A 19,007-nucleotide genomic window follows, 5' to 3' on the forward strand; every position below is an offset into this window, starting at 1 on the left:
TTCTTTTTAACTTTGTCTACTTGAGGGCAGCATACTGTTCTATACAGTTCTATGCCTTAATTCTTTTTACTTTATATCATAATCTTTCTTTAATAACAAAAATTAATTATGATTTCTCCTTTTAATAACTAGATAATATTCCATCATATACTGTAATTTACTCAGTTATTTTCCTAATTACGGTTTTTAATTATTTGCTTTCATAAATAGTACTTTAGGTAAACTTTTCATATGTGAATCTTCATCACTTTTATGGTTTCTTTTGGGATGCATTTCTGGGAACAGATTATGGGATCAAGGGTCATGATAAACAGTAGCAGATCACTTTCCAAGGCTGTTTCCCAATGCAGCTCTTTTATGAAAATTTGATAAAAGTGTTTTCAGATCCTCTAGCTCTTAAAAGATTTTTCTTCCTTTACACAGAAGAGTCAGTCCACCTGGTGACCGCTCCGTTCCTCTTGACCTGGTCCATTGGACTGTCTTCTCCCAAAAGCTTTTCTTCCTGAGCGCTGTGTAGCTTGTAGCAAAGCTTTCGCATCCTTACTTTTTGTCAAAACAATTTAAACTGTTAATTTCTGGACTGTATAAATTTAGCAGAACCAAAGTCAGTGACGCTGCTAATGTAGTGGGACTTACAAGCAGATTTTACATTATCTGAAGGCTCTCTCTCAGCGGGCCGAAAGACACATACATACTTTTAAAAAATGTGGTCTACAGCACTGGATCAAGAAGCATGATTCATAAATAGCTTTCAAGTGTATTTAATATATAAATAATAATTTATGGTATTTTTTACAGAAATAGATGTTTGTGCCCATAATTTTATCTTTAGGAACCCCTACCTGTTTTACTGCTCCAGAGGGATACGGTACTTTTGGGAAATATGCTTAAATTGTATCTGTTCCCTAAGTTAGGTACCTTTGTCACACTGTTTGGGTGATACAGCTTACCCTTCAAGCTACAACATTTCTAACAAAAGCTAGGTTTTCAGAGCTCTGTGATATATCACATTGTCACTTAGCCCCGCAATTATTTTCCTATCAAAATTTATTGTATTCATTAAAGTATGAGTTTGACTGAGCGTTAGGACTTTCCATTGGCATTTCCTGTGCCTTCCATCTTCCTGTGATTAGTGACGTTTTGGCCCCTGCATATACAAGTGTAGGTTTAAGTTGTTGTTACAAGGAGATGCAGTCAAATTATCTTTCTTTTCTTTTTTTTCTTTTATTTTTGCATGGACAGGCACCAGGAATTGAACCCGGGTCTCTGGCATGGCAGGCGAGAATTCTGCCTGCTGAGCCACCATGGCCGGCCCAAGTTGTCTTAAGACATCTGCTTTTGTGCCCTGCCTTTTGCTGGTTCTTGGTTGTAAGCCTTGGAGAAAGAACCTGATGATTTTTTTCGCCCTGAGAAGTGGCTGTGAACCATGCTTATTACTTACTTTTAAAGTGTTTATTCTTTTTCCTGGCAGCTTGTGGGGTCCAACTAAAAAAAAGATAGTTTTTACTATCTATTAAAAACTTCAGATCTAGATATTTGAGATTATTTCTTTAGATTATTATAGAATTAGGCTGTATGGGAATTCTGCTCCCCTCATCTCCCCCTTACCATACATATATGTATATAATGGTTGTTTCTTTAGTTTAAGTAAATTTTTTTTCTTGATTTTTGTTTAAACCTTTCTGGCCTTGCGAATTTCTCTGGTTCCTTTATAATATATTTAAATTAACTCCTCATATTCATTTTCTCTGCATTATTTTGGTGGTTTTAAAGTATATCAAGGCACCTAGCTTGTACATAGTGTACATTCATCAGCTTCTTGTTTGAGCTGCATCAATTCTATTAAAAACAAAACAGTTTAGTGGAAAAAATATATTATTTGTCAGTTTACCTACTGTGTGCCAAACACTATAATGGTTACTGGTAATATGAACATGAATTTTGCACAAATACTACCTTCTAGCACTTTGAAGTCTAATGAGACGGACAGCTGACTTTAAACAGGTCCTTTGATATAAAGCAATATAGTTCAGCAGTCACATGATAAATTGGAAGGTGCTTAAGCCCTCTAGTTGGTATGGGGTTTTATATTTTGTTACTTTCTGAGCTCTTGCTGGAATTGATCTTTTTTTTTCCTGGTATTTTGTTTTGTTTCTAAATAAAAATAATTTGTTTGCTGCTTTTGTGTCTTATTTTTTAGAAGGTGGGCAGTAAAAGACCAAGATTTAGCATGGAAAATGACTTTAGAAGAAAGTAGAACTATATAAGTGTATAGATTGAACTAAAATATTGCAAATCATTTAAGATGTGGTAATACGTGCTGTATTGTAGTTTTTCTGGGAGGAAAAGTGCTTTATTGAGTAGCATTTATTGATTCTTATAAAGGCAACACTCCTGATTTAAATTTCTTCAAGTTTGGCAACATAGATGATGGCTTTTTTGTTTCCTTTATTTTCTGAATGTAATGATCTTGCATTTAAACCACCATAACATTGTTGTTTGAAATGACATAGCAAAATAATATGGCCTACCAATTATAAGACAATATAATCTTAAGAGAATAGTAAAACAAAAACATTTCATATTGTATATTCACATTTTAGAGTCTAAGGTTAATGGCATTGAGTTTGTAGAATGTTGATTTTTATGTCATTGCTGGCAGCCCACTCCAATTTCCCCATACCTTCCCCTCCCCCCTCTGCCAGCAACCACTAATCTACATTCTGTCTCTGTAGATTTGTCAATTCTTGCCATTTCATATAAATGGAATAATACAATATGTAGTCTTTTGTGACTGGCTTCTTTTAGTTATCATGTTTTCAGGGTTCATGCATCTTGTAGCATGTATCATGCATAGCATTTTACAGAGCATATCTTACTTTAAAGGACATATTTTGCATATCTTGTTAGAGGAGATTTATGTGAACATTAAAGAATCTTCTAGGCAAGCTTTCTAAATTTTAACAGTTAATTATCGTTTAAAGTAATTGCATGAGTATTGTGCACAGTGAAAGTAATGACTAAATCCTAACATTTTTTAAAATAGTTTGAAAAAGCAAAGTGCATTCCTCAGATTAGTTTTTTTTTTTTTTAATTTATGTTGTATAATATAACATATATACAAAGCAAAGAAAGAAAAAAGCAGTAGTTTTCAAAGCACTCTTCAACAAGTAGTTACAGGACAGATCCCAAAGTTTGTCATGGACAACCATACCATCATCTCAGATTTTTCCTTCTAGCTGCTCCAAAATATTGGAGGCTAGAAGGAATAAGTATTTCACAATCGACTTTTTTTCTTTTTTTGTGAAAAATAGCATGTATACAAAAAAGCAAAAAGTTTCAAAGCATAGCACCACAATTAGTTCTAGAACAGATTTCAGAGTTTGCTATGGGTTACAATTCTGTGCTTTTAGGTTTTTATTTCTAGCTGCTCTTAGATACTGGAGACTAAAAGAGGTATCAGTTTAATGATTTAGCAATCATATTCATTTATTAAATCCTATCTTCGCTGTATAACTCCGCCATCACCTTTGATCTTTCTATCCCACTCTTTGGGGTATTTGGGCTATGCCCATTCTAACTTTTTCATGTTGGAAGCGGCTGTCACTAATATGGGTAGGGAGATGGAACTATCTGGTATTCTGGAGAGGCTGGACCCTCTAGATTTCAGAACTTATCAGATTCTTGAGTTAAAAATATATATCATAAAAAAACTTGATAAATTGTGTAAAGAAGATGTGTAGTAATTTTTTGTACCAAATTCAGGGTAAACACAGATGAACCCTTAACTAATTGTGAACTCTCTAAAGTTTATTTTCTTAGCCCCCAGGTTCAACTATTAAAAGGGTCCTAGATTTCTGGCTTGTGTAACTGAATAGATAATGGCACTGGTTAGAGAATTAGCAAATACTCGAGTGATAAGCTAATCGTGCTTGTTAAAGTAGTATTTGACCTGAATGTGGTGTTTCTCTGAGCATGTGCCTCATAATATCTTTAGTAATTAACGTCAGGGGTGAATGGTAAGATGATCTGATGGACAGGTCTTGAGCTGTGTTCAGGAAGAGAAGACAGAGAAATGAGTATGATTCAGGTTACTCTCACCTTTTGAAACGTTAGGATATGACAATGTCAGTGAAGTCAAATCTTCTCAATTTATGGTTTATTCTTCAAGTTTTCTTTAGTTAGAGGTAGTCATTCATTCTATAACTGAAAATAAATGGCTTATAAAACAGATGCTGGACAAAGGGGCATGTTGTATCATTGCCAGTGAAGCCTAACAAATTAGGAATATCAACTGTTAGCACTCATGTGCATATTTGCTTAGGAGAAGGAAATAAAATGCATTTGGGGCCTTCATTTGGGGGAGGAAGGGTTCTCACAAAGTAGCAAAGATGAAGGGGAAAGAATACAGTTTTTATATACTGTTTTCCTTGAGATTGGGTTAGAAAAAAAAGATGTTCTATATTTCGGTATTTTTGCATGTGTGGCTATAGATGCATTTTCTATTTTCTGAAAAATAGATTTTCTTCTATTAATTATATATTTTAAAAATAATTTGAAATAATACCTTTAAAAGTATTTCAGAATGTGACTTTTAAATGTTATCATTTTGGATAAAATGTTCCTATTATAATTCTCAGGCTTCCTAGCACAGTTCCCTACAGTATAGTATCTGGTGTTTGAATGCAGGTAACTGTGCTATTGCAGAGCCTTCCTCCATTCTATTCTAGATACCTTAGGAAAAAAATGCAAACACATTTTACTTTCCGTCTCAAAAATATATGTAGTGGCACTTTTACAGTTATGAAGGAAGTGTTTGGAGGCTTATTGATGGTCAAAAGCCTAATTTGGATGTTGTGCACTTAATCACTCAACAGATGAGCTTACCAAAGAGCGCAAATCAGATTCAAACCAGTCTTTAAACAGACATTATCTCATTTAAACCTCAGAAAAATGCTGAAGTGGATAATATCCCCATGAGGAATTACCTTGGGACTGGTTGCTAATAATGAGAAGTGTCTAATGTTAAAAATATGAATGTAAAAGGCTTACTATAGCAGTTTTCCAATGCTGATGAAATTGAAACAGTCCATCATTTTCTGCTACTACTCTCCCACTCAAGGCAGGATTCTACATTTCCCTGCCTAATACAAACCCCACACTGGGTTTGGCTGGTGGATGGTTATGTTACCAACTACATGAGAAATAAATGATCAGTCATGGACATAGTCAGCTGTCTTCTCTGAAAATCTTAATGTTAAATTTTATATTTTGGAAACATTTTGATAAGAAGGTACATGCTTTCTTATTCGCCCCGCTGTAATTTCAGCCCTAAGCCTATTTTAATATGGCTATCTGAAAGAGAAATATCCTTTCACAGATAAAACATAGAGCATGTAGAACATTGGTGCTAGTCCTAAAATTAATTATGCTGAAATGTGTTATTAATGTTGCTCAAACCTGAACAATGAATATCCTTTCCCATTTTACACACACAGATACCAATAGATTTTGAGAAAACAGTTAATAGCGTCAGTGTTAAGCAGGAAGTGCTGTTAGCCTTTGCATATGATGGAATGAATAATTTAGTATCTTCAGGAAATGCAAACTGCAGTAGAATTCAAGCAGCCTTATCGGAATTTAGATAAGTGTTTTACTTGATAGTCTGAAGTTAAACGACTGTGGAAAGAAAATGCTCAAAGATGCCAAGTGCAAGAATGGTATATAATAGTTTAAATTCTGGATGAGATTGGGTTTTTTTGGTCCAAAGGATTTTTGTCTTATGCAGTAAGAATAGTTTACCTGCATTCTGACAACTGTCAGGAAGGTGTTGACCTTTTGCCAAAATGATTGGTGATGAGATGTGGCAGTTTCTTTGCTGTCAGAGAAGAGATGAGTTCTCAAGTTTTTCTTGTAAGTGTTTATGTTTTCCTTATGTCTTTTTTTCCTTTAGGGATTTAAAAAACTGAAGGGTAAAACTTGAAGATTAGGCATGCTTATATAATAAAGGTTTTATGGAAGTATTGATTTATAAAATACCTATAAGATATATATTTTTTAAAAAAAGCAGTTTAAACTTAAAACTTGGTAGAAATTATGCATATCCTATGGACTTTTTGTCTCTTATGTCATTACTGTAAATATTTTGCATGCAACTTTCATATTAATAAAGTGGGTAGGTAAAAGTAGTTAGCAGGGTTTACCAATCTTATATAGTTAGTTTACAAATATGTATTTATAGTATTTTTTAAAGCAAGACATTTGATTGGATAACAGTAAGTCTAACTTCTAAGAAATGAGCAAAACTTTTGACTGTTTAACTTATTATTTTCAGTTGTGTACTCTTTAAATATAAATTTGTTCGGTTTTGATTTTGTGGAAACTTATAGTCAGCATAAGTTGAATTATTTAAACAATACAGTTTTAGAGGAAATCTAAAATTCTGTCTTATTTACCTTTATGTGATCTCTCATAAGCCTATATAATTTAACTCATTGTTTCTTGATTAATACTTACGGAAGAGGAAAATCTTTTCCATGATGAAAGTACTTTTTAAAAGATTTTACAGAGAATTATTGTTGTGATGTTTTGGATGCCATTAAGTCACTAATGTGGTAAATATAGAAAAGTATTTTACTTTTGTTTTTCCCATCCCAATTTTGAGTGTCATTTTGATTTTGGTTAAGCCTTTCCACTTTTCATAAATTACCAACTTCTTCTCCTTAAGTTTATTCCTCCTAAAGACAATTTACTTCATTAACAGTTAAGCTGAATATCAACATTGGTAACCTAAATATTGAATGGCCGTTTGGTATAGCACACATTTCTAATGAATGTTTTGTCAAAAATGTTTTTATATACATATTTAAAAAAGGAAAAATTAAAACATGACTTGGGAAAACAGTGAATCGCTTTGATTCTTTAAAGTGCAAAGCAAATGAAGATATTTTTCATTTTATATTAGTGAATATAAAACATCCTAATTGCTGTAGTCTCTGTTTATCACCGGTTCTTTTTCAACCAGTAGAAATCAGGTAATTTTGCATTAACTTTAAAGCATTTCCCCTAAATGTTTTTCAAGGGCTAATTCTCCTAAATGAATACTACTAAAAGAGGATAGATGCCACGAAATTGACTCTAATGGTCTTATATCTTGATTTCCTATACTTCTGGCTTTTCCATTTACTTTTCAAAATGTAATCCTAAAACTTCCATTACACTCATTGATTGTTTAACTCAGGAAACAGTTAAGCTATATATTAGTGTATCATTGATCTATGGCTGTTTCTAGGGCTTTTCTACAAATAAGATTATAGACAAAAGTTTTTTTAAAGCTTATATTTAAAAGGAGTAAGTTTTGTGTTAAATTGCAGAGATTCCAGGGTGAGGGTCTAGATAGATGTGTGTATGAATACATTTTGAACATTTCAAAGCACCTTTTAGTTCATGTGAAGTTCTTCAGATGGCCCCGTTGTCCTTTGCAGCTTCTAACACCAAGGTGTCTGTTGCAGCCCAGAGCAAGGTTGCTGCTACCCAGGACAGCACTAATTTGCGATGTATTTTCTGTGGTAAGCAACATTATGTTTACATTACTTTTTCAAGCTGTGGTACATACGACTTGCCCATTTCCATAACTTTTGTTTCCTGAGGCCATAGTCTGATTTGTGGTATTTGGGAAACAGCAGCTCCTGTTTTCATGTTGTGATATTTGTTGTGGTTCATGTAGGTGATTCGGTCAGCTTTTGAGCTGACTTGTAACTGAGGGTCTAGTTAGAATGAGGATCATATCATTAATTCTCGTCCACCTCTTCCAGTACAAATGAGAGGGATTTTTGTTTGTTTGTTTGTTTTTGTTGGGGAGCAAACTTTAACTTAGAATTTAAAGAAAAAAATTATATGCATCTTAATGTGATTTGGGGAATGTCAATGTTCCTTCTTTGAAGTGAACTTCTACTTTACTTGAATTAATTTTAGGTTTGCATGTTGTAAGGCAGATGTAAGCTATTACTTGCTTTAGTAGGTTGATTTCTGATCGACAGCCTCCTTTTCTCAGTACTTTAGATATCTGTGGCTTAGGAGTAAATTTAGGCTTATAGAGTCTTTTCCTTCACTCTCTCACACACACATGTGCACATATATGTATGGTTTGCATAGACAAATCGGATTGTCACCCACCCCAAATTAGACATATTTAATCAGATAAATATATCTCCTTGTCCTTCTACAAGGAAATACATATATTTATATATATATATATATATATCTCCTTGTGTTAATTTTTACCGTTTCATCCCATTTGATGTTAGAACTTTCCATTTTGAAAACCTAAGTTCCAAAAAGTGACTTTTAATTCTTTGAGTTTTTGTTTTTTAATTGATTTTTTGGTCTCATGTGTACTTTCACTAGCCACTTTATTTTATAAGAAATAAAGTTATAAAATTATACCCTGCCAAACATCTATGTATGTTCAAAATATTGCTATGTATATGCATTTTATCCATGTGACTCAGAATTTTTAATGTGATTCCTCAGTATTACTGATACTGTTTCTTTATAAAGAGAATTCTTTTAAAATTTGTGTACATACTCAGAGTACTGGTTTAGGCAGAGAGGGAATGTGTTGTAAATTTCTAAAAATTAAAATTCTTATGTATTTTTTTAATCAAGCACCCAAAGTTATATTTTAAGACTGCTCTAGCTGCAGCCTATTTGTCTGGCTCTTTTGACCACCACCCCTCTCTCCAATTCCACGGTTAAACATTGTAGAGTGTTTCATCCATGACTGTTGCTAATTTTTCTGCCCCTCTGGATATTCTTCCAGGCCATCTTTTCAACTACTGTGAATTGATTATTCATATTTGTGTGTAGGAATTTCTTTAGCTCATTTTGGAAACTAGCTTGATGTTATTTATATTTATACCTTGCTACTTAATATGTTGAGATCCATATGTATGATAATAGATACCCAGTTGCTGAGAAAAGATTGATTTGGCATTAAGTTGTAAAATAATGTGTTAAAAAGCACACATCCCCCAATATTACCTTTATTGATTTAACTATGTAAAAACAACATATTTACTACTTTACTGAGTTTAAACTTCTTTTCACTGTGTATATTTATTATACACACATTCGTCTTTTAGTCATGCGTTTTTTAAATAGTTTGTGGCTAAATGTGAAAACTAGATTTATTTGTGAAAATTAAAATGTGATAGTAAATGAAATGTGCTTTAGCCAAAACTCAACATTGAAGTCAAGACTGAAATGCCATTCCTGATTTAGAGAGATAATAAAATCTGATTTCTATCATCTGTAGGATACTATATCATCAACATTGCCACACTTTCTTTTATTAGAAACAGTAAGGTAGGTAGTTCATGTACTTTGTTTTAGGAGAAGAAGTAGATGAGCTACCTATCTTACTGTTATCTTCTTCTAGCCAGGACAGTTTAAGATCAACCATTGTCTTTGGCACTAGATAATAAAACAAGAAGAAAAACTAATCCCCAAAGAGCTATTGTCCTTCAAAATAACATAGCAGGAAAAAGCAGGTTCACTTGTTTCTTAACCTTGTTTGTCTTCTCTCCCCCCACTTTCCTTTCTTCCCTCTCTGTCCACCCCACCCCCCGCAAAAAAAAGAGAGGGCTTGTTAATCACCACATAACACTCATAAAATATTGTCATTTGCCCACTGAAATGATTAGGAAAGTACAGATGCCCATTTGGGCATATGAGGTAATAGTTATATGCCAGAAAGTACAATAGCAGCTGACAGCCTTGCCTAATCTTAGTTGCTGCTTCATATTGTATGTGATACCTTTGGTATTATTTACCAATCTTTATAGCTCATTAGAATGTTCAAAAGGAAGGAAAAATGTTGATGATTATGTACCTGAAGTTCATAATTACCTGGAACTCTTATGTATTGCTTACAGTATTTTCTATCATTTTTTAAATGCACATAAATTTCAATGCTGCCTATTATTGTAATTTGACAATATTGATGAAAAAAGAAACAAACAAACAAAACAACCAGGTTAAATAAAGATGTGAGAAAATGCCAAGGGGAGGGCTTCCTCCTCCTCTCCCCTGAATTTAATGAATGTTTATGGAAGGACAAATAGCCCAGCTTTATCACCCAACCAGATAGAAAAGATTTATGAGTTAATTTTAGGTCAAAATCTCACCCATTTTAAAGGGGTTTTCCTTGAAGCTTTTTCTTTCCTTCTCAGCTGCATGAATTAAACTAGTAAATTATTTTTATAGTTAATGATAACTGCCACAAGATGTTGCTCAGTTTTTAAATCTCCTTCTGAAACAAGTTTGCTGGGTAACCATTTAAAAATTTGGTAGAAGATATTTTTATTCCCATTTAGTTTCTTTGTGAGTTTTGTCATAGTTTTGTTAGTTTTAAAAAAAACTTTAATAAAAACAATAGAATTGAGTTGAAAGTTTTATATATTTTTCTTGGATTGATATGTTTGTGTTATAATTTACATTGATAGAATTTAACTGGTAAATTTAGTCCATTAATGTTATTATTGAGATGATGCCTGTCCTAGATGTGAATAGTACAATTGCAGTCCTTGAGATGGATGTCAAGCAAACGTAAATCTACTGACGTCCAGATGTTTAAGTATTGAAGCAACATGAGGTTTTCCCCTAAATACTCAATGAAAAATTATTTTTTAAAATAATTAAACCATAATAGTCTTGTGAGTTGCCCATGCTAAATGCTTTTAGATATGCTAAGACGTTTAGATAAATGTAACTTTGAATATACTTCCTCCAAATATTTTGTACTTTCTTGAATTTATCCTAAACATTACATATTTATTCTCCTCTTCCTACCAGAAGATACATCTTTTACTTGTAAAGTATTAAACATTAGTGTATGGCTTAATATGACAGTCTGTTTTTCATCATTATGTTAATTTCCCAAGGAAGACATTCCATTCTTTTTACTTGACAACAATTATATATTTTTATTTATGCAAACATCTAAGTATTTAATTTTAAAAGCCTTTATTTTGTTGTTGCTATTGATTATAGGGGACTAATATGTTTAGATTTCCTTTATTTGGCTCTTCAAAATAGAGTTTTAAGAAATCTAATGAAACGTATCACTGCAATTGTCATCTAATTTGTCTTCAGAGGACAAATTAAATGATTAATCTAAAACCATTTGTAAAGAAGTGAGGAGAAAAAAGTTATTTGGTAAATTCAGATCAGATTATTTCTCATTTTCTATACCCAGATATAGCAGTACTTGTATTGCCTTCTAGTAAACCTTATAACCTTCTATTTGTGAGGTCTACCCCACTAACATAAAATAGATATTTTGTGCTGTTAATTTCTATAGATTATAAAAATTAGCTCTAATACAGTGAAGCATTTAGTTATGAAATGTTTTTAATATTAATGGTTTACAAGTAACTTTCAAAATGTCTGCTAGGGGCATTTGCTGGCACACTAGAATTTAGAAATATGGACAGTAGTATATCATGACTCATATTCTTCAACAGTAGAAGATAACTACTGTTTCTTTACTCTCCCTTTTACTGAATTAGATTTTAAGATTGTTCTGTTTTAACTCTAGGCATTGTATAGTAGGTCCAGTATTTATGTATCTCATTTTATAACATTTAATTCTTATAACCAGTGACATTAAGACATTGGCATTCTGTCTAGTTAATGATGGGTCTGCATTGTACTTGATTACATGGGGAATGGATGGTTATTAGTTGCTAATGATAGAAGCATGTTCGTATAAACCCAGGTTTTTTTCCTTTATCCCAAATGAAAAGTTAAGATTATCCCCTAACATTAAAAATTCAGATAAATAGGTTAATTATTATATGAAAGTTTAACAAATGTTTGTTTTCACCAGTACTGGAAATGCCAGACCATGAAACAAAAACGGCAGCTTAAATTGGGCAAATTTGATAAATGCATTAGCATACTTCAGTCTAGTAATAAGGTTCTCATGCTTTCTCTCTCCTGTTTTTCATTTCCAGTGTTCTATTTAGGTGAGTTTTTGACTTTTGATTTTTCATATAAGTTTCCTCTCTCCACTTCATGAATAATTACTCCCAAAAGAATGTTTCATTGTCTTAGAAAATGTCCAGCTTAGATGCCTATTCAGATGCTCATTGAACACTTGATTTTCTCAATCAAGCTATTCATATGTAAATGTTTATTTTTCCTTTATTGTTGATGTTTTTCCATTTGTTTCAAGTAAGCCTTCTGGAGATGATGACAGAATTATGTTGCAGTCTTTCATTTGCTGTGTGTTATGTAAAGCTTATATTTTATTTTGCTATACAAAAAGAAGATGCATTTGTAAATATGTGACGGTTTTATGTTATTCTCATTATTTTATCCCTGCTATCCAACTAAATATAAAGGTAATGCTCATCTGTAATGTTTTCCCCCCTTTATAGGGCCAACATTGCCTAGACAAAATTCACAACTACCTGTCCAAGTACAAAATGGCCCATCACAAGAAGAATTGGAAATTCAGAGAAGGTAAAGTCATAAGTTATTGTTTGCACTTTTTCTTTCTGCTGCAGACGATTGAAATGGGAGCGTCCTAATTTTGAAAGTAGATTATGTCTTGTTAGCCATTTGAAAGTCAGAACTTTTATTCTGATATTACTTAAGTATTTGGAATCAACATTAATAAGCAAGGAGATAATGATTATGCTAGATGCATAAAACTCACTCATGGTAAGTTTAAAATATTTTAAATACACTTAATAGATACAAAATGTCTTAAGACTTCAACAAGTCTTATTCTTATAGCAGTTATAAATTAATCAGTTCAGTTTGCACGTGTCTAATACAACAAGAAAGTAGAAATAGTGTTGGTGGTTTTATAAGACTTCAGTCCTGAAATACTAGCACAGTTTCACAGTGAAATGCAAGACCATTCTGTTGATATCCAAACGCTGGTTGAGTAAGATGGATAACGCCATCTTCATCATTACAGTACAGTTTCGAAATTGTAATGCAGACTTATTTAGGGGTAGGTTTTTCTGAATTAGCAAAAAGACTGAATTATAAGCAACTTTTTACCAACAGTTTTATTAGGTATATTCAATAACTGAAATTGAATTAAACCAGATGTTCTATTTAAAAAAAAGAAAAGAAAAGAAAACTTTTCAGAGATGCTCATGTTGTTTGTTAATCACTGTTTGGTCCACTCCTGTTTTGTTCTGGCATCAGTATCCATTGTTAAACAGGTCATTGTATAGATACATTTTTTTTCCAATTGAGGTATTTACTGTATAGCAAGTCAGCAATTCTCAGCATTTCTTGTGACCTTTGATTTGGATCTCATGTTTGAAAACATTGTTCGTTTTCTCTGTGTTGTCTTAATATTTGTGGCATGTTTCCCTAGCAGGCAGTCAGACATCTCTGTCAGGTTCGTTGTCACCTGCTTTGGAGCGCAACTGCTTAGCTCCTGAAAGGGACCCCAGGATCACCAAAATCCAAGAAGTGGATTTTGCTTTTTTTATGAAACGTGTATATTCATTCTGGTCACTCCAAAAGTATCTTCCATATTTGGTGAAGAACCATACAACTCTTGAATGATTCCTTAACAGATATGAATAAAATTAAGTTTCTTTAAAAATAAGTTAGGGTGGTGCAATGGTGGCTCAGTGACAGAATTCTCACCTGCCATGCCACAGACCTGGGTTTGAGCCCTGGAGCCTGCCCATGCCAATAATAATAATAATAGTAATAAATTAGAAGGTTCTAATAATCCGAGTTACATATTGAGAATTTTAAACATACAAGAATAATTCCAAGAGTTAGATATTGTAATGGTGTTGTTGTATACACGCACACACACATACACACACACACACACACACACACTAAAACAGAAGAGTGATTAACAAACAATGACCATAGTTTTGAGAGTAACACATTTGTAGATAATTCGGAAGAACCAGAAAAGGACCCAAAACTGAATAGATAATCTATAGTAATGTAGAGCGGGCAAGCGAGTGGCTGAGGGCCAGGAAAATAAAGAATAGAAGCAGAAAATATCTAAGGTTACTGGTCCCTTGTTAAGGATGACAGGTGGGTGATATGCTGCCCAGAAGGCTGTGATGAACCAGCAGTTTGCATTCAGAGTTGAAAATGGGTATTGAGAGCTTTAGAACTGCTGTGAACGCCCTGTGCCTCAGGTCGGCCATTTCTCCCGTCAGGGTGTGGACGTATCGCTGCGCATCTGGCCCTGAGGTTTTTCTGTTTGTCTTATATAAGGCGAGACTTCTAAAGGATTTGAACATAGTTTGTTTTAAATTGTGAATGCTATTTATGCTACATGTTTGTTTAGTTGAAGATTTTATCTCAGTGATTTTGAAGAGTTAAGCTCCAATTTCTGGAAACTTGGTTGGAATTTTAAAAATGTTCTGTCCTCAGTCATGCACAAGACTCTTTTTCTTTTAAATAAACTTTCCAATGACACCAGTTTCTCTCTCTCTCTCTCTCAGAATATTAGTTTCATCTCCATTCCTTCTCTTTACTCTCCACTTGTTTCCTTTTTAATCTTGTGACATCTGCTTTTTGTCTCCACAAATGTACCAGACCTGACGTGCTGCTACCTCCGTCGACCAGCTTCAAGTGAAAAATCTGCCACTTCTCTGTCTTCCTTCTGGTTGTCCTCTCCGGTTTCTTATTCTTGCTCACCCTTCTCCCGCTCTCTCCTTTTCTGTACCTCCTATGTTTTCTTATATAAGACTCTATACTTAGCTATGGTTTTGTTTTCTTTCTGTACAGAGTATTCCCTTTGCAAAATTGATGATGTGGTTGGATGTTGTAATTTTCTCTTAACTTGAAATTTTTATGCTGATGGTTTCCAAATCTGTGGCTCCAGCTCTGATAATCCACTTGAGATATAGATGCCTGTTTCCAGGCGTCAGCTGGACCCTTTTGAGAATTTCGAGAAAGCAGTGGAGTATCTCCCTGCCCCTCTACAACCCCTCAACTGTTCAGATACACACACACATACACACACTTGTGTACAGAAACACACATACCATTTCAGAGGGCCACAGACCCTAAAGTCCAATAGTGACTCCTCAGTGAGAATCCCTATTACAGAGTTCATCATTTTGGATATCCTAATTAACACCTCAGTTTAACCCCTCGAGATCTTATCCATAATGTACATAACTTCTTTTTATTATTTCTCCCAGAATTTCAGGTTTAAAACTCTTTATTGTCTTCATTCACAATGTCTATTCAAGTATACTTTGTTAATATCTTTCTCTGAAAGCCTGATGAATTTATAGTCTGACATCCTAATTACCAATAGCTTTCTCCAATACTTACTCTTATGCGTTTATCACTAACTGCTTTTTCTGTCATTAGCATGTATCCCTTTCTTGTCTTCCTACCTTGCAAAATTGAGTTTTCTTAATCTCTTTGCACACGGCAAAGAAAATCTCAAATAGTACAGAAGGGAATAAAGCTAAGGAAAAAAAAAAACCTACCCAGTGTGACCTTGCTCTCATTCTATGCCCAGGTTCACTTTTAGTACTTCTGATGGCTTCCTCCATAACATTAAATTCTATGTTTATATGTATATTTCTTGATTAATCAAATTATGGATAGTAGCTACTAACACTTTTATTTCAGTTTTGTGCATTTGCAATCTTATCTGTAGCTGTCATTAAGTCTTTATGTTTGTAGGTGACTTTTTCCCTTTCTAGAAATCCTTTTAATCCTTCTTATTAACCATGGCAGTCTGAGTTTTCACAAAGTTGTGCCTAGACATGGGTAGACATACCCACAAGATTCATCTTGTGCAATACTTTTCCATTTGAAGATGCATCCACAACTCCCGATTTTTTTTTGAATTAATTTCTTTGACCATTTCCTTCTCTTTTTTTTCTCTGTTCTCTTTTTCAGGAAATCCTAATGGTCAGATACTGGACCTTCTAGGTTATGTCCTTGTAACCGTTATCTTTTTCCTTTTTTTTCTTTCTTTTTGTTCTGTATTATTGGCAACATTCTTAAACTTTTATTCTAGACCAGCACTAACTGTTAGAAATAAAACACAAGTCACATATCTAGTTGAAAATATTCTAGTAATCATATTTTAAAATGTAAAAACAAACAGGTAGAATTAATGTTAGTACAATATTTTACTTAACCCAGTATATCTAAAATATTACCATTTCAACATGAAATTATTAAATATTTTACATACTGTTTTCATACAAAGTCTTCAAAATGCAGTGCATATTTTACAGCATGTTTCTGTTCAAACTAGCCTCATTTCATATGCTCGGTAGCTACATGTGGCTCATGTTTACACAAGTGACAGCCCAGTAGTAGATCTTCTATTGAAAATTAAGTTTTAATCTCCAAGAGCTTGTACTATAAATTATATTATTCCTTTTTTCAAAACAGCCTTTTCTAAATTCATGGTTATATTTTAAGTCTCTTTTTTTTCTCTTCCTTTACTTGAATTATCTTCCCTTGCAGAGTTAGTTATTTTGTTTGTCTTACTGACAACTCAGATATCTGGTAATCTTTAGTGGTCCACGTATTTCTTAAAGAGGATTAAGTTGAGTGATCAGTAGTTAGCTTGGGTTTCCTTTTGTGCTGTGGAGGTTGGGTATCTGCTGGGCAGGACAGGCTATTCCCTGCCCGAGAGAGCTGGTGGTCTGAGACGTCTTGGAACGTGGGCAGAGCACTTCGACTGAGTCTCCTTCAGGGTGTGACGGGGGAGACCGGTAGGCATTAGGACCCAACAAAAGCTGAACTCTGTAGACCCAACAGTAGCCACCGATGCTACTCTGTGGCAGCTCATTCACATTCCATATGGAATGGTCTTTGGTGGTAGATGCTGCCCCATTTGTTGACTGAAGCTTGACAGGGAGAGGGATGCTGGTACAGCTGTTCTTCTGACGGCGAGTGTTTTATTAATTGACTGGACTGCTGTAGCACTGACCATTCTCCGTCCTCTCTACCTGCTGACCTCAAGTTAGGTCTTTCCAGCTTCCTCTTCTCATGCCTGCTTTCAGCGATTTTCACTGTGTATTCATGATGGATGCCTACACTGTTCAATCCATTTACTTATTCAGAGCTCTTACTATGTTCCGGGCACTGTTTGTTTAAAGTTCTTAAAGGTGGAAGGGCAGGATGGAGGGGGAGTGGTATATGTAGCCAAAAAAATACCATACCCTCATGTCACTTATTTTCAGTGGGGAGAATCAGACAGTAAACCATAAGCATGTCATAATATAATAGGTGATAAGTGCTATAAAAAAATAGATCAAGATGAAGGGGTAATGTGTTGGGAAAGGGGCAAGGGGAAGTGCTGATTGTAATTTTAAGTAAGTTGGCCACAGTAGAACTTATTGAGATGGATGGAATTTGAATTAAAACTTGAAAGGAAGGAGTTAACCTTGCCTTCCATGCAGGGGGAACAGTCCGTGCAAAGGCCTCAGTGCAGGATGTGCTCATGTGCATAAGCAAAAACATGGAGGTGGTTGAGACGGGAGCAGAGAGAAGGAGAGTTTAATAGATGAGGTCAGGGTTAAAGGAGAGTCAGATCATGCAGGCTATTGTAAAGAATTTCGCTTTTATTCTGAGAAAAATGAGGAGTCCAATATTGAACAGTTTTGAGCAAAGGAATTCTCTGACTTAACATTTTAAAAGAATCAGTCTGGCTTTCTGTTCAGACTAGACTACAGGAGGAACCTGAATGGAGGCAGGTACAGGGTTGCCACAGCATCTGCAGAAGCAGTTATGAGACTATTGTGTGAACTGGGCAGGAGATAACCGTAGCTGCCACCGTGGGGTAAAGGGGGTGAAAAGGAGTCAGAGTCTTGCTTTACTTCCTGGTAGATTGTATGGAGGGTCTGAGAGAAGAAGAGTAGAAAGACACACCAAGGTTTTTGGCCTCAGCCAATAAAGGATGGCATTGACATTAACTTAGATGGGAAAAACTGGCTGAAGTAAATTTTGTTTAGGGGATATCAGAGATGCATTTGAAGATGTTAGGTTGAAATATTTATTAACCAAGTAGAGATGTTGAATAGGTAATTGAAAATTCTAGTCTAGAGATTAGGAGAGAACCCTAGACAAATAACTCCTCCTTAACCTTTTTGTCTTCCAAAAATTTCCTGATAAATTTGCTTTACTAACAAGCCCTCTCCTTAGTTTTCTACTTTGTAATGGGTTATTTTCTGGAATCTCAGAAGAATATTGGAGTGGGGGAGATAGTTTGATTACTCCCTCTGCTAGCCCAAGTACCACTTGTTGGTCCTTTCTCTCCTCATCATCCCTAACAGCCAGCTCTCCTCAAATCTGCTGTAACTCTTTGGACTGGCGTTTAGGAACCCACCGCGTGTATATCTCCCACCTGTCACGACCATCTCTGTACATCATACTTACTTTTGCCTTTGTGCCGTCCAGATGTGGCTCGCCAGCCGCTGGTTTAGACTGAAAGGGCTGACCAAATACCCAGCTCAGTAAAAAGGAGAAAAAAAAAGACCCACCACCATGGTAAATCACTGGCATTTCAGAGTACCTGAATAAACAGCAGTTTCCATACTTGGGAGGGGGGAGCAGCAGGCTGAAAGGAGGAGTAAACAGATCACACATAGAGGCTCAGTTACTAGAACGGCACCATGTTTCTCCAAGCTATCCTGGGTGCGAGAACATAACGGTCTTCAAAACCGTGAGAAATTACTTCCCATCTACATCTCTAATGCACTCCTTCCTAGGAATGCATTAGAGCACACTAGGAAGTGTGCTCTAATAAAATGAGAATAATCCAAGAACGGTAAACCGTGGGAGGATACAGCTCAGGAGAGAGCTGAGGGAATGCCCAGTGTGGCTAAGGTGGGAGCAGAGTTTAGGGAACATTCAGAGGGAAAGAAAGTGAACAAAACAAGCGAACAGACAAAAACAGAACGGTTAGATCACCTAATGGGTGGCCACATTCGTAAGTTTTACAGTTCGATGGAGAATTCGGA

At 34.7% G+C, this 19,007-nt stretch overlaps 1 protein-coding gene across 4 annotated transcripts in view; it reads left to right on the forward strand.

Moving 5' to 3' along the window:
• Positions 1 to 19,007, forward strand: part of ENAH (ENAH actin regulator) — a 191,591-nt gene that overhangs the window by 136,188 nt on the left and 36,396 nt on the right. For all 4 annotated transcript variants that reach the window (XM_077168587.1, XM_077168588.1, XM_077168589.1 and 1 more), the window contains exon 4: positions 12,444 to 12,528. In XM_077168587.1, coding sequence (XP_077024702.1) covers positions 12,444 to 12,528 — 85 coding nt within the window. The remainder of the gene's footprint in view (positions 1 to 12,443; positions 12,529 to 19,007) is intronic.

Source organism: Tamandua tetradactyla, chromosome 7, assembly GCF_023851605.1.
Source record: "Tamandua tetradactyla isolate mTamTet1 chromosome 7, mTamTet1.pri, whole genome shotgun sequence".
In the NCBI taxonomy this organism is placed as follows: domain Eukaryota; kingdom Metazoa; phylum Chordata; class Mammalia; order Pilosa; family Myrmecophagidae; genus Tamandua; species Tamandua tetradactyla.